The sequence below is a fragment of the Polyodon spathula genome, chromosome 18 (genome assembly GCF_017654505.1).
Source record: "Polyodon spathula isolate WHYD16114869_AA chromosome 18, ASM1765450v1, whole genome shotgun sequence".
NCBI lineage: Eukaryota > Metazoa > Chordata > Actinopteri > Acipenseriformes > Polyodontidae > Polyodon > Polyodon spathula.
The window spans coordinates 32,185,874-32,203,207 of record NC_054551.1 but is presented as its reverse complement, the minus strand read 5'-3'; the positions used below and the strand labels follow the sequence as shown (position 1 = coordinate 32,203,207).

The 17,334-nt window shown below is 36.4% G+C and overlaps 1 protein-coding gene across 1 annotated transcript; it reads left to right on the top strand.

Annotated features, from left to right (window-relative positions):
* Positions 1 to 647: 647 nt before the first annotated feature.
* Positions 648 to 7,946, top strand: LOC121294109 (T-cell acute lymphocytic leukemia protein 1 homolog). Its single transcript, XM_041217678.1, has 4 exons — positions 648 to 816; positions 3,638 to 4,216; positions 5,112 to 5,203; positions 5,869 to 7,946. The coding sequence occupies exons 2-4, from the start codon at positions 3,738 to 3,740 to the stop codon at positions 6,297 to 6,299; spliced, it is 1,002 nt and encodes a 333-aa protein (XP_041073612.1). The 5' UTR covers positions 648 to 816; positions 3,638 to 3,737; the 3' UTR covers positions 6,300 to 7,946.
* The last annotated feature ends 9,388 nt before the right edge of the window (positions 7,947 to 17,334 follow it).

The window sequence follows — 17,334 nt, the reverse complement described above, 5'->3', positions numbered from 1 at the left end:
CTTCTATATATCCGAAAATAAACTCCTTAACGTGTTGTGAGTGTGGTGTATAAAACCTTCATCCCAGCATATTTGCTCAGAATTTACTGTCCTCGTCTCTAAACTGCAAAACATCAGCTTTAAATATAGTTCTCGTGGGAAAGTCACTTGAATATGCCATTGACAGGTTATCTACACAGATCTAATCAATTCAATATACTGGATGATTTGTGCCCTGCAAAACGGCATATAACAATATCTACATATATGCAAATTATACAATAGCCGACATGGTCTTAACTGCCTCTGCATTAAAAAATAAATATAAACAATGCCTTGTTTACCGAGCCAATAGCCTATCTCAACAATGTAGTTAGCTTTAAACTTAAGTCGGTCCGAAACACATGGCATAATTATCTTGAAGAAAAATAAATGTAAAATGTGAGCAGTTTCCGGTGGGTTTATGCCCCCACCCCCCACCCCCCCGACATAGGCTACTGTACACAGGTTTTAAAATGCAACGTATTGCAAAGTTATTCCTACAATATTTTTCTGCTTTCACCTCGACAAAATTGCCCAATAATAATGAATGGTTTCATAAATAATGGGTTTAGTGGCTTATCGGGTCAGGCTGGCCAGTGCTGTTCTCTTATCTCGCCCGGACACATTGCTCCCTGGTGTTCCGCTCCACATACTAAAACAGCAAACTGGACGTGATGTGGAATTATATACAAATCCACATCCAACTTCAGACAGCACCTACTGCTCCGCAATATCAGACAGGGATGGCCCTGCACAAAATGGCTCCACACAATTTCTAACATCAAAATACAATCGGTAAGTTCGTTTACATATACATATTTTTATTTATTTATTTATTTTCAATGACTGAATTATTAGCTGGACAATATTTTTTATTGGGTTGCCCATCGCATTTGTCGGCCTCTATTTTCCTTTTATTAAAACGAAAGACCTTAATTTGGGCCTTTTGGTAGGTATTTGTTATATGAAGCTGGGTATATGTAGCCATTTGTGCTTTAAAAAAAACAGCCTTTTTCTTTTACTATTTCATACTTTTTTGCAGCAGTTTGTTTAAATATTCATAACAACCAAGCAACGTTTTTTTTTTTTTTTTTTTTTGGTTGTTGTTTTTGTTTGGTTTGTGAGTAGTATTTTATCAAAGTGTATATATTTTCACCTTGATAAATCGTAATTCTTATTAGAAATATCTACAATTAATGGTATCTTCCCCACCTAAAACAAACTAACTTTAACATATTTCACCATTCGGTTTTGATAATAGAAGGGGATACTCAGAGGAGTATTTTCAATATCTTCAAACACGTTTTTCGTATGAATAAATAAATCCAGGAATATGTTGATAGTGCCAATATAAACGATGAAATACAAACATAGGTGTAGTATTATTTTTGTATTGTTCTTGTGTAAACTATTCTTGCGGTCTCCTAACCACGCCATTGGGAGGATCCAAAAATAGCAACGTTTTGAAATGTCTATTGTTCAGTGTAGGCTGTAATGTTCAAAGTAATGCAAAATAATTAAGGTACATAGAGGTGAAATGAACGTCTGTGGAACACAAAATAAAACAGAAACATTGATTTGGGATGGTTCTTCTGCATGTATCTTTAAAGTGTTATCTTAAAACGCAAAGGTAATACATTAATCTAGGCCCAGTTTGAGTAAAAAAAAAAAAGTGAATGTATTATGTAATCTAGCAATCCATCCGTGACTGGATGTTTCGATTTAAATGCTATTCATAAAATCGACAATTACGAAACGTTTCCGAAAACAATTGTAAATTTACGATAATGAGCATTCGCTAGAAATGTATCTAATTTGAAAGTTGTGTGTGCAGCTATTCTAGATTTGGTATTCTGTTCTAAATAACTGGAATATACTGCCATCGACCGTATTTTCTAAACGTAAGACAAGATTTATTGACCTTGGGATAATTATATATATATATATATAACTGGAATTATATATATTGATATATAATATTAATATATATATATACATTTATATATATACATATTTATACTGTTAAAAAATGTTTTTATTTACTTGCTTATAACACGTGTGTAAATACTCTTCGATACATATACAGTGATATTTACTGCATGTTCTTCATTTTGATTGCAATACTGCTTTTTGTTATTGTGTTTCTATACAATAGCCTCTTGAAACATAACATGCAGACACGTGTTATGCTCAATTTATGTTATAGCCTACGTAGGATATTTGTCTAATAATATAAATAATATAAAATGGGTTTTATTTTTCATATTTATCTCGATTTTTTTTCTTACATTTGTCTTCTTTTTATTGTCCTATACGAATCCACTATGTAATTGTAATTACAGATCCACACCAACAGAACTGAGTTTAAAATAAAGCATCAAATTTACTTGCAAATTAATGATGTCATAGTTATATGATATGATGTGATATCAAAAATATGACGTCATGGTTTTCATGTGTATTTAAACGCTATTAAAAAAAAACAAGAGCGTAACGAGTGGACTTTCAGTATCGATGTCAGTATATTATTATTAGTATATATATTATTAGTATATAGTAAATTGAAACTGCTAAGCAGGTGTTGCAGTCAGATAATATTTTAACCGTTGTGTGTTATCAGTGACACAAAACCTGCTGAAAGAAAATGACGTGCGGGTGTTTTATATAGGGTACTGATAAGTAAAAAAATTACAATAAAGCCTACAAAATTGTAAGGAAGACTAGCAAACAAGTGACATATTGTCTTGGGAAAGTTATGTATATATCTGGCTGTCTGTCTGTTTGTCTAACAACTGCAAGCTACATTTTCAATTTCTGAAATGCGCAAATATACGGTATTGATAGAAATTAGGATGCAAAAAAAAAAAGGGGTAATATTTTATTTATCTAAAGAAAACTGAGGTGTAAAATGCAATGTTAAGAATACAATGCAACCAGAGCAGCCTTTAGTGGTTGATAGTGGTAATTTATTTACAAAGATTAGCCAACTTTCACACCGCGGAATATGTTTACAAGCGGTCGGGTGTGTTTTAATCCCAGTTCATTTAGCCTATATGTGGCGTAAAGGTTTTCGTTTTATATCTGTTTAATCTATTAAAAAAGGGCAAGATAAACAATAGAAATTAAAATGATTAAAATATTTGTAAAACTGTATAAGACTTCTGCTGTGCGGCATGATTATTTCCAGAATGGGAATGGGAAAAACTAGGGCTTATTGTATTCGGCTATATGCATGAATAAACAGTTTAATTAAAATTAGATTAAAAACACACACACACACACACACACACACACACACACACACACACACACACACACACATACATATATATATATATATATATATATATACATATATAATATATATAATATATATACTATATAGTATGAATATGATTAAAGAGAATACGAACCACTTTGATAATTAGTTTAAATGTCGAGAGAGTATGTCAAGTTAGGCCTGTTCGAAATGTAAGCGTAAACACTAATAGGTTACAATATGCGTACTGTGAAAGTACATTATGGATTGTCTTTTATTGCTAAATACGGTATTACATGAAATGACAGCTGTCCACCCTCACTGTAACAGCGCTGGCTTCTCTTTCGTTTGCTTTAGGTGACCTCGCGGGATACCACTCCATTGCTTTTACTTTCTAAACCGTTTTGGGTTGGATTGTTAACTTTTATGCTATATTATATCTGTTTTCAACCACGAAATGATGGAGAAACTGAAACCAGAGCTTTGCCAAGACAGCCTGGGGGATGTGAAGTCTCCCCATCACGATTCTCTTAAAGGGACTGAGGCGTGTGAAAAACAGGAAAGCACGACAGCTCCGGACAAGGACCTGCATGACGAGGGGACCCCGGGAGACCACCAAAACGGGACGCGTATCGTTATAAATGGGGTTACCAAGGAAACGGCGTACAATACCAGCGAACATAAAAAGGAAATGGCATTGATAGACTTGGCCAGGAGAGGAGGGATTCTGGATATAAAAGGCAGGGAACAGAAAGGAGATATCATCCAGAAGGTGCAGACCACGGAGCTGTGCAGACCACCGCTACCCCTACCTTTGCCTCCCCGAGACCTTGTGAGGGAAACGCTAATGGTGCAGCTAAGCCCACCCGCTTTTCCTCTCACAGCCAGAGCGATGCTTTACAGTAACGTTGCGCAGCCTCTCTCCACTATTAACAGGTAGGCTGCGTGTTTCTTTGTATTTTAATGTACGTTTTATTTAATGCATATTTTATTTCTTTATTTTTTGCTCCCGTGTTTCTTTCTTTTAAGCTTTATTTAAAATTGTGAACACTTAGTAAAAAAAATATATGTTCTAGTTAAGCAATTGATGCGTTTGGCTATTTATTTATGTATTTAGTCTGTCAAATTGACAAACTGTCTTGGTTTAATATATTTTTTATATATACATTTTCAATCGAATTTGAAAATGAATTTGACGGTTTACGGTTTGGTATTGAGAATCTGGTTTTTATTATTATTATTATTATTATTATTATTATTATTTTATTATTATTATTTTCTTTCAGTTACTGCTTGTCACGTTTCAATGGAAGCTTTTGTTTAAAAACTGAACATTCCATTTTGAACGTTTGAAATGTTTTCCAAAATCGAAACTCTTCACACTGACACTTGCTATTATGCTCAAAGTGTCCTTTTGAAAGCTCGTTTTATTATTCCAATGTAGAATGCCCCAACTATTCACTATTTTCGTCTTCACATGCACACTTCAGTAATTCAGTGCCAGCACTTTCTTTAGACAACCCCTTCAACCTGAATATCGCAATTGCAAAGTACCTGAAAAAAAATTCTGTTCATCTGTTAATACAAACCAAGTCATGTTTAATGGAACAGAGATTTGTCCCCTCTTGGGAAACACGCTGGATTGCATCAACCACCTATCCTTGGTTATCCTGGGATTCTATACATAAACGGTGCATCCAATTCAGTGGATTCTTCAATGTGTTAAAACGCCCTAATAAAATCCAGCATGGTTTCACTCAAGCCTGAGATATGCTCACGCAATGCTACCAGTATACTAACTTTATTATGTACTCCTATATTATTTCACCAGTGGTTTTAGCCCAGACCCAGACCAGTACACCGTGTTTCCCAACAACAGGATGAAACGAAGAACAGTCCCGTATGAAATGGAAGTGGCTGATGGTACGTGCTTGTGGTGAACATACTAAAGCCCACATTCAGCTAGCTGTTATGATCTGTTCTAAAGACATGCATGTAGTGGAAAAGGAAGTAAACATGTCTTTTACATGACCTAGATGGAAGACTACACTAAATTTTTCTTTGATCTTCCCAAATGAGTGCCATCTGTCATTTATTTCATAACACTTTCAATAGGACACCTTGGGCCTACCTGGACAGCAATATTCATGACAAGTCTGCAAGGTGTTTCTTTGTTCTTGATTGACCATTTCTCAATGATTATGCCAGCCTCCAAAGCCTCCAGTTGGGTGTAATATTTTTGCAGTTCAGACTGATCCACAGAACAGTCTTGACTTTTGAAAATGTATTTGAGGATAAAGTATTCGATGTAGGCACTGGCCGAAATGTTTGTCTACTTATAAGCAATAACCCATTATCATTGTACCAGTGTGGCACAAACTTTTTGGTTGAAAGAGCCATACTGATGTCAAGGGAGTTTTTAAAGAGACATAAAACCGCAAACACAAACTGATTAAAAGATTTCCAACTGCAACCTTAAGCTGACAAAATAGTAGCAAAGAAATAAGATGAAGCTAAAATACTGCATTACGTTATAATATAAATAAGACTAAATAATCTGTTCTCTAATGTGTTCTCTCTCAATCTAGTTGCAGCTTCCCCGCCTAAGATAGTTCGGCGAATCTTTACCAACAGCCGGGAGCGGTGGCGGCAGCAGAATGTGAACGGTGCTTTCGCTGAGCTCCGCAAACTGATCCCCACCCACCCTCCCGACAAGAAGCTGAGCAAGAACGAGATCCTGCGGCTCACCATGAAGTACATCAACTTCCTCGCCAAGCTCCTGAGCGACCAGGAGGATGGGGAGGAGGGCAGCCAGCGAGGGAGACAGGGGCATGAGAGCGGCCTGGTGAGAGAGGACCTCCTTCAGATGCTGTCTCCCCACTCCAGCTGCGGTAGCTTGTTAGATGGAGACGCGAGCCCAGACAGCTTCACAGAGGAACAGGATTCTATAGAGTCCCAATCATCAACCAGGAATATGCACCAGCCCACCCTGCCACTAGAGGGCAGTGGTCAGCGGTGATGAGTTAGAAAAACTAGGGGGAAAAAATGCAACAAAGCCCAATAAATAAATACAGTATCTCTACATGTTCTATTGGGGAGCTGTAGGTGACGCAATACTTTCTTATCTCGTTCTATATTGGATTGGTCCAGGAAAGCATTTTGGTCTCTTCAATCTGTAGAATACTTTTCTAATAGGTACTCCATTGAAGTTTTGAATTAACAGTAGATCTTGAACAATGGACTCACCCAGGGAAAACACTTCAGGCTGGTGTTATAAGCAGTCTACAAATATTTGGCAACTCCAGACTCACAATTATGGGAAACTGAGTACAGAGAAATGAGACAGTTTTTTTTTATTTTATTTTATTTTTTTTAACGGTACCTTTAGTTTTTTATTTTTCTGTTTCAGAGAAAAGGTACAGTGTATCATCATTTGAGACTAGTTTCACTCCATAAAGTGGGGCCACTCTTTCTGTATATGAATAATTGTAGTTTACCCTGGAGTGGAAGATGAAAGATAAAATCTACGCTCTTCTCTCATTTCAAAGCTCACTCCATAAGGATCTCTATTGACACATTGGACCCACTCACAAAACTGTAACATCCCTTTAAAACCTTTTTCTTAATTACATCTAATTAATTGGGTTTGAGAAAGATGGTTTCAAGTTTATTCATATGCTTCAAAACATTCTTTAATCCCAGATAATACTTACAAACTTAAATCATTTCCTTAACTAAAGTGTGAAAAGTGGCCGATTAAAACCTATTATTATGATAGCTGTTTACTTACATTCAGCCAAATACAAGTAGCGTAATTTCAAAGTAGATAACAGAAAACTTTTTTTTTGCAATAAGAACCAATAAATATAAGGCTTTAAATGACTTATTTTTTTCAATATCATTACCGTTATAATAATATAATGAGCATGCCACCCCAAAGAAACCCTTGTAGTAACCTTTAGCAACCATGGCATTACCAGCAGTAGAAACACAAACGGATTTTAACACAAATATGGTGCAGTGGTCCTGATAATGTACAGTAACCCGGAACGTACATGGTACCGTAGTACTGCAGTGGATTACTGGCATTGGGAATCATACCATTGTGCCAATACAGTGTGCTACGATATATATTTAATATGCATCATGTTGCATATATGCAGCCTATATAGAGACAGGAGAATTTTAACAGAGGTAAAATCCTGGAAGCAGCAGAGATTCAGCAGGTATATTATAATCTAGGTTTTCATAAGGAAATCGCCTTTACCTTTATATTAGGATATATGAAAAGGATGTAAATATGTGTATTTTCCACACTATATGAAACATATGGGGGTGTGAGACTGTGGGGTTGCTTTTAGTCTTTTCCTTTTTTATTTTATTTGAAAGGTTTTTGAACATGGATGTGTGGATGTAATATTCTGATATTAATAATAACTTCTTTTTTTAATGTTAGTGTTAAGAGGTACAAGCCGTCTTCTCTTTAGTGTGCTTATTAATTGAGCTATACATATTTAATAATGAAGGTTGTCGATTTGTATTTTTTGGTGGATTAGTATGGTACATCGAACCCACCCTCCCCTTTCTCTCCAGTGTTTGTTTCTGTATTGCAATTTTACTTCCAAACTTCCATTCAGTAAATGTTGTACTGTATGTTATATATATATATATATATATAATATGATCTTCATAGTGTCTATATAAAATATATATATATATATATTATAAATATATATTTTTTTACTTTCTGCTTTTTTATGCAGAATTTTGAGTAACCAGACCTGGTACCATTAATCTTACTAAGCCTCTGAAAATAAAAGGCCACACATTTAATTGTGCTGTTTGGTAAAACTAATTTTTGTTGTAAGAGAAAAATAAATCTATCTATCTATCTATCTATCTATCTGTCTATCTAGATACATATTTATGCAATGTTATATCACAAATAATTTTTTATTAAAAAAATAAAATCTTGAAAAAAGTTCCCTTTTTTTTTTTCTTCAAATGTTGCAAATCTCAGATGTTTCAAGTTATGTATTTTATATGTAGTTAGTGAAGTGGTGCCCGTCCCACCTCTATTATTGCACTGCATATCTGATCCATTTAAAACAAAGTACCCAGACTGTTCTCTGTGTGTGTGATATACCTGTACTTTGGCCTCGTTACTATTCAGTTATTTGGATATTTAAAGGAAAATGCCATTTCAATGCTTAGTTTTCCTAACTCAGACCCCTTGCTTACCAAATATTTTGGTATCTCTGAATTATTTTAATTATTTATTTTTAATGAGTGTCTGAACATTTCTTATCTGTAGTCAGCTACCATACCAACTATCACGTGCCATAGTTTTATGGCTCATAAAAATAAACCTAGGTACCTAACGTCCTAGATGTGTCCAATATTGCAGATAATAAATAAATGATTAAATACAATAATGCTAGGACTTGTAGAAACGGAAAATCATTTTAACTAACAATATTCAAACGTTCTTGATGGCTCTCTTAAATAGCTGTTAATGGAGATCAAGTTCTCCATTTGAATCAAGTCAAATGGAGAAGCTGTCATTTATAAAGCTAGTTTTCAAGGTGTATTAGTACTGGCTAATAAACTATGTAGTACTATACTGCTGTGGTATACAAGAGCACAAGAGGAAAATCTTTACAGAGGAAACTATAATATCTACTGGATAAAATACTATGGGTATGAAATAACAGTAACCGTATGCATATTATCTGTTGTAAAGGGAACTGTTTTCTATCTGTCCCAAGAGATACTTCTGCTTCCTTATTAATACAGTACAGACCTGATGCAGCATGTAAACATCAGGAACATGTACTTTAAGCCCGGAAATATGCATTGAAATTATAGCGAACTATCTTGATTATTTAAGATTTTCTTTGTGTAGTGAGTGCCGATGCTAATAACTTTTACATTTTAGACGGTTCGATATCAACCCCAGATATAATTTGGTAGCTCCTATCAGTAAACTGTTTCATTACTGTATTAGTTGCTTCACTGCGAAACAGTGATATCTAGTGGTCTCTGAAAGGTACTGCAATCATGCATCTTTTTGGTAACTCCAGAGTAGACCCAAATGAGCCCACAAATACACACCAGCATGCAATCCACAAATAAAGCGAATGCACAGCAACTCCACCAGAGCTATTAGTGTGTAACTGTGTGAATATCCAGCATTGCTTATATAAAAATGTTGCACTTGGAAAAAAAGGAAATATACTATTGTAATTGATTAATCTTCATACTATAATGTGAATTACGATAATTTACATGTACATAATACTATGTGTACAAGCATTGCGAATATTGAAATATGTATATTAATAAATAAATATTGAAAAGGTGGCATGCTTAAGTGCAGATTGTATTATACTGGAGTTATGATTATGTGAGCAGCAGTCTGACACAAACTCGCGGTAGGCGAATAAACCAGGGGCATCAAAAAGCAATCGACATTCCCCACCACTCTCGGGCCCTGGAGGAGGTGTGTAGCTATGAGAGACTCTCTGGTCCCAGCCCTCCCTCTCCCCCCTCTCTCCTCATTACCATTGAGAGCCAGTAAGAGCCGCTGATACCCATCAAACCTGCCTTTTGCTCCAGTCCAGCAGACACTGACACAGAATCCCCCCAGGGAGGGGATGACGCTGGATGTACCCGGGGGGATTAATCCATTTCAAATTCGTTTTATTTATTGACACTGTTTATGGTTGCAGTGTACCGATATGCCCTGTCAATCACAGACTAGGCGATATGTCGGGGTGCGTATATTTTAATTCGGCTGGCCGCCTGCACAGCTGGTGTAGTCCTCCGCGGCAGGGCGTACCTGTTCCCACCGCCGGAGTGACAAAATAAAACATCACATTGACACCCGGTCCCCGGGGATGCCTGGGTCTCTGCAGCAACAACAGATTAGATCAGGTCTCTCACGCAGTTACCAGTCAGTTAACATCGGGACGACGTGCCAGGTTCGGGATGAGATGCTTGTTAATGCGTTTTCCCCTTTCGGACTGTATTGCTCTCTTAGTTTTATTAGTAAGATATTCTAACTCGTAATTCCCAGCGGGCTACTTTGAATTGAATCCAGGGCACTTGTCTCAATCTCCCTCTACAAAGACTACCCCTCCAGCGATTGTGTACAACAGTAAGTAGATAGTTTATGTGCGTGTGAGAAAGAATGTTTTTAGCACCTGCATCGCGCGGCTTGGGAATGTTGGCCAAAACTGGCGTTTGCAATGGGTGTAGTGTAACAACGTTTATGCTTGGTATTATGTATATACAATATGTATGACATACCGGTAATAATAATAATAATAATAATAATAATAATAATAATAATAATAATAATAATAATAATAATATGAATATCATATATATTTTATTTAAAGAAAATACAAAATGATCTGGCAAAAGTCTACCGGAGGCCATAATAGTAGCATTTAATGTTGGATTTCGAAAAGTAACATTTTTCAATTTGTCAGTTTATCGTTTAGAAAACAGCGGTATGTAATTCAATACGTTAACATAACATTATTCAGTAGGTTCTGAACATTGTGTAACATTTTCACTACATTTTTTGTATAATTTATCTATATCATTATAGATTGATATATATATATATATATATATATTAGTTATATTATATATATATTATAGGATATTACTCCTAATAATGATGTTAAAAATGTCAATTCCAAGTTTCATTATAACATTAAAATCTGTTTTCCAGATGTATGCAAACATGTATGTGTGACATATTATAGAGATGGACAAAAGTACAGACAGACATAGATCTCTAGAATCTAGATAGCCAGATATTTATATATTCTTTTCAGAGAGACAGATAGATAGAGGCATGCTTTTTAGACAAACAGAGATATGCTGTATGCAGACAGACACCACCTGAAGTATAAAGTGAATCAGTGACCGTGTGATGCTGAAGATCAGCAAGCCTGGACAGTACTGATCAGAAACCAGTCCACAAAGCAGGAGCTGAGCTAGTGAAAATACCACTGGGATCAACCTGGGACTAGAAGCAAATAAAATTCCCATCAATGGGACCCAAGCATTGCTGGAGAATGTCCCATCACTATCTGTGATTAAATCAGAGTGCTGTCCCCATAGACCACCATGAAGATATGGAAGGAGGCTGCTAATTTACTCAGCAGAATGTGGGAAAACAATACTGAGGCAGGGCCCACGTCCTTCATTCAGAGGCATTTCAATTAATTTCTCCCCAGAGTGGAGAAGGGGGCTGCTCTCTACAGACCTACCCCATTCTCCAGTGATGTCACCAACCACTGCTTGCTTGTGAACTTCCATATAGGCAGTGTCGTAGAAGCAAAGAGCAAAGCAATCTCCTCCTCGGGGGAATACAGCCCCTTTTTAATCTGCATTTGCCACTCCTAGTTCAGAAGAATTAGCAGCTCATCGGAATACAGTAATAGATTATGAAGAGACTATTGTAGTGGTTCTGTCACTGATTGGGATCTCTGGAGGGAATTCGACAAATAGTTTTGGGTTTTGTAATAGGGATAGGTTAACGATGGGTTATATTCAATAATAAAAAGAGACTGTCAACTCTCTGTGAGTAATGCGCTACTTAACCTTTTCAAATAAATACATTCATTAAACAGGCTCTAATGTCTAATGATCTGTTTTATAACCATGGTAACTAATGGCAGATAGGAATAGCAATTCATTCAAATTAAGGAGAGCACAGTGATTTTCTTTCTTGGGGTTCTGTTTTTTAATTGTTTAATTGTTTTTAAATGTTTAGCGTGCTTTAAATACTTTTTTCTTGGCTGAAGATGTTTAACTCTTTTAACTCGTCTTCATATTTCATGCCATTGTGTTCTGGAATTGTCGAACTTCACTTTCTCAACTGGAATAAAGAATTTTTTTTTTTGTAGTGAGGTGACAAAAACTGGACACAGTATTCTAGGAGGGGCCTGACAAGAGCATTGTCCAGTCTGAACGTCCCTAGACTTGCATTCCACGCGCTTGTCAATGTAACATTTTATTTACCTTTTTAATTTCCACATTGGTGTGGTACTTTTAAAGATGAGTCCACTATAATCCTGAGATTCCTTAAAAAAAAAAAAAAAAACTTAGCTCCCTTTCTCCATCCCGTTCATTTACACCACATGGCCCCCGCCCATCAATCCACTCCCTTTCCCAACGTTTATCACCACGGTAACATAGCCAAGAAGAATAATAGTTAGTAACACAATACGATCAACTTTTTTTAAATTTTTTTACAAGAAACATTGCACAACAAGTTCATAACAGCCAGCCAGGCTACCATGTAAACACCCTGATAGAGTATACAAAGCAGGCTGAATTGTAAATGATTGTTGACCAGCTCTCTATGTGTGTGGTGTGCCAGCTGGAGAGCTTTGCTGGGAGTCCAAGGTTCTATATTAACCACACAGGAACGCAGGTATGAGAACAGGTTACAGAGCTGGACATTTTGCGCCATGCCTTGCTTGGGAAAGCATCGGTTTTAGATAGTCAGCAAAGAGCCTTGTTGTTTATTTATTGCTTTTTACTTTTTTGTATACAATGCAGAAGGCTTCTGTTGCGTTGCTCTGCCTTTTCTTTGCTGTTGGTGCAGCTGTGGCACAACATGGTAAGAAATAATTTTCTGCTTGTAATGTATTCTTATAGAAGAATAACAAAAAAACAACATTTGGGTTTGCTGGGGTACCCAGTAAACATTTCTAGAGGGGTTCGGTTTAATATTATCATCTTTACTTTAAAATATGCACAATATTTTAATGAGCAAGCAATCCCTCAAGTGGTACCCCGAAATGTTTCTCTGTGAAAACAGTACAACGAGGGATGGAGAGATTGCTTAATAAACTTCTCCCTTAATAGATAATCTTTTCCAACAAGCATTAAGATAGCTGGCATTGAATATCTTTTTCTTATTGGATTTCATTTCGGAATCTGACTTCCATTCATTCAAATCCAACGGATCTCGATGCTAAGCAGACGCAGAGCCTGATCTAAAGAAAGCAGTTCTCCGATATCAGCTGTATACTGGTGTGATACAGTCCTAATTTAGAATGTCAAACTCTGTTCCCTCACTGCAGCAATTCCCCACAGCAGTTACAAAGAACGGGAGACACAACGCTATACTATTCAGAAAACACTACTTATTAGTAATAATCTTTATTTGTATATGGCGCCTTTCATAGTGGACCATCATCACAAAGCCCTGTACAAGATACAAGACTAGGGTATGTGAACTGTGCATCAGCTTCAGAGTCACTTAACAACGTCTCACTCCAAAGACAGAGTGCAAAGAGGTTAAGTGTCTTGCTCAGGGTCACACAATGAGTCAGAGGCTGAGCGTGGATTTGAACCAAGCACCTTCTGACCACACAACCTCCTATATTACTTACTGTATTATTCTAATATGTGGTGGGGGCTTATTGTTATTTAGTAAGCCAAATGCTCGATTACTCCACATGAAATTTGCCAGGAAACAGAAGCACCCCTAAGTATCAATTTCAAAAGTGGCAACTGCACTGTTAACAATTAAGTACAATGCAGGAAGTTAAATTCCACAGAAGAGAAAGTAAGGTTCCCCACTTAAGCACAGAGGCAGGTGTAAGATATAAAAAATACAGAATATATTTATTAAAATGCTTCCAATATCAATACTGGAAAATCGGACTGAAGAATTAAAAGATAAATTACAAGACAGTTAGCATTATATCTGGACAGGCAGCTGTAGTACCACTAGGTTCCACTAGAGGGAAGAGTCTTGGCACTCTGATAGGATGGAATACACACAATAAGATCAATATACAATGCTACAACTGAAAGGTTCCCTGCGTCTGTGGCAGCAAGAGCGCCCGGGAATCCTAAATAAACATACACAAATTAAGAAAACAAAACCAAAACAGTGCGTACAGTATTTCACAACAAACAGATAACCAATACTACAAGTGCTTCAAAAGTAAATAAATTAAATTAAAATCACACGCTAATGTGATCCCAGACGGAGTTACTGCCGGGTATAAGAGAGATAGCACGATATTGATTACTTGCATGAGTTTTGCATAGTATCTAGTATTCAAAGATTAGAAGTTGCAGTAAAGGTTAACTGTTTACAATGTACTATAATTGTTTTTTGGGACAGCTTTTTTAAGTGCACATTTTCTATGTGTCAGGATTGAAACATATGCACATATTCTGAAGACCAGCAAAAGTGTATATTCAAATTTGAAACAATTTGAACTAAATTACTTCCAGGAATGATCAAATATGAGGTGTAGGCAACTTTTGTGACATTTTGTAGCAACCTCAGACTCCCAGATGTTGAATTCAGAGGTGAAGCCTCTGAACAATTCACTATTTAAACACATTTTCTGTTTAATTTTAAACCAATTACATTTACGTATTTTAAATAGGAGTCTCAAAACAGCAAACATGTTTTTTAAATGCACCGGCACCTGTTAGTAGTTTTGCAAGGAAGCTGCAAAAACTAGAGGCTGGCACAAGTTAAAGAGAAATGTATCTGTAAGCACAGGCAGCTACTGTCATGCCCCTTGTGAAGCCAGAGAGCCTTCTGCTTTTCCATGATTGTTGATGAATAGTTGCACACAGCTTCTATAGGTCCAGTGAATCACATGCCCATTTAAATACAGTGCAACCTTTATCTATATTGTGTATATTGGATGCAGATTTTCAGGAATTAATTTCTTAATTGCCATTCTTCATAATAAGTCCATATATAACTGAAAAAAAAAAAAAAAAAACGTAATTAATAGCTATACCAGCATGGAAGTCTAAAGAGGCCACGGAAAAGACAGCACATTGTGGCTTTTATGTCCTCACTTTTTCAAACAGTCAGTATGCCAAGGATGGCATATTCATGTCCATATATAATTAAAGGGCAGCATTAAAAAACAACAAATATATCCCATATTAATGAATCAATCTGATGCTGGTTGATACACAAGACAGTCAAACAATATCCTCCAGCAACCATCCTTATCTCATTAAAACACCTGCTGTGCTGCATTAAAAACATTTAGGAGCCCTACAGTAAAAAAAAAAGAAGAAAATAAATACAAAAAATTGTGTGTGAGTGAGAGATTTTGTGTACAGGGAACTGTAATTGTCCCCCAGGGTCTGCTAATCAGCAACTTGCAAACAGCTCCCATTTTAAAAACCTTTCTGAAGACTGTCTGATAAAACCCTATTGGCATAGAGGGACTGGATTATCTCTCTGCCTGAGATTCAGATACAGCTGAGGAGTCCTGATAATGCCAGCACACACCAATACACAGTGACACAGCATGGGCGATTACCAGCCTGATACAAGCGCTTTTACTTCAATGGCTTTCTGGTAAGAGAGAGAGAGAGAGAGAGAGAGAGAGAGAGAGAGAGAGAGAGAGAGAGAGAGAGAGAGAGAGAGAGAGAGAGAGAGAGGAATAAGTCTGGTCATTCAATTCACTGAAACATAGCCCTATTATGCTTTTCTTTTTAAAATGCTCTCAGTCTTTAGAGCACTGCAGTTCTTCAGTATTAAATGCCAGGGTACCTTATGTGTGAACAACATGTGTATTCAATAATCATTGAATAATGCATGAGGTAGTGTGTCCCATGAGAATGTAATGCCCATCCAAATGGATGGGATGCTTGGCAAATCACTCAGACTTTTCGTAGGTGGGCATTCAGTTCTCATTTATCACACACTACCCCATGCATGTGCAATATAACTGACTTTAAATGTTTCATTACCCCAACAGCCCTCTGTTGTTAATGTCCATTCAGCCCAGCAATCCATTGCCAATACTGTACATTCAGTAGTTTTATTTCTGCATATTTTAATTTATTTGTTTATAAAACAAAAACAAAATATGGACAACCTTCTTGTAAGTTCTCTCTTTCATTATCCTGTCACCAAACTTTATATTCACTCCCTGTACAAGAGATTTCAGGAATGTCCATTGTTCAAAGTGAAAAAAATACACAGAGTATTGGAACATTTCTCAAACTCTTGTTTGAATCTTGCCTCTTGTTTAGGTGAAAACAAAAGCAGCACACTAGAGGGAGCGATGGGTACTTTCTGCTATCCAGAGAGCAGGGGGAGGAACACTTGTGTTGGGTTTATTGATGGAAAAAAACCCCCATAGAGACAGCGTTGTACAACAGGCAGCAAACGATACACACAAACATCCCATTCTAGCTGTTGCTCTATGGGATTTTTATACTAGGGGTGTGCCTTTAAGATGTTTTAAGTTGTTAGGTGTTATTGAAATATAATATGCTCATTACTCAACATTACATAAAGCATTCCCTTATTTATACAATTACTGAGTACCAATCAGTAACAATTTGACAGTGTGGTCTAATGTATAACCGGGATCAAATGAACTAAAGTCATGTGCATGTGACAAACCAGTAGCCATTGCTAGTTTTGAAACCCATTTTCATTGTTAGATGTGCTACGTCAGTACACCAGTACAAAAATGTCAATGCTCCAGAGGAAATGAAAATGTGCTTCAAACTGGCTTTTAAATCACTCAATGTGGAGGTTAATTGTAAACGTGATAGAAGGGAAGCTTTCTATGTTTTGAAATTAGGACATGAATTAATAGATTTGTCTGGTTTCGTTTAAAACCTGCCGACAAAAAACTTCCTAAAGAGAATCAACACAGCCCCCCACTAAACACTATGAACCCTTGTATATTTTACCTTGGCCAGATTAACTGGCATAGCACTGTTCCTGGTTCCTTCCTTGATGAATTTACTGTAAATATTGAGGAAACTTTGTTGTGAGGGCAAAGGTGACCCCTATTATGTCTATTCAGCTTTTCAGTATGATTTAGTGAATGGTGTGACATGACAAAACGACAATAAACATTACATTTGATAGTTTCATTGCTCAATATGTAGTCGTCCTCAAGGAAGGAAACAGAAATAATTCCATGTCGGGTAATCCCCTGTTTTTATGAACACTACAGCTTTAGTTTTATTTCCGTATTTTCTTTGATCTTTGGTCATGGTGCACATTAAGG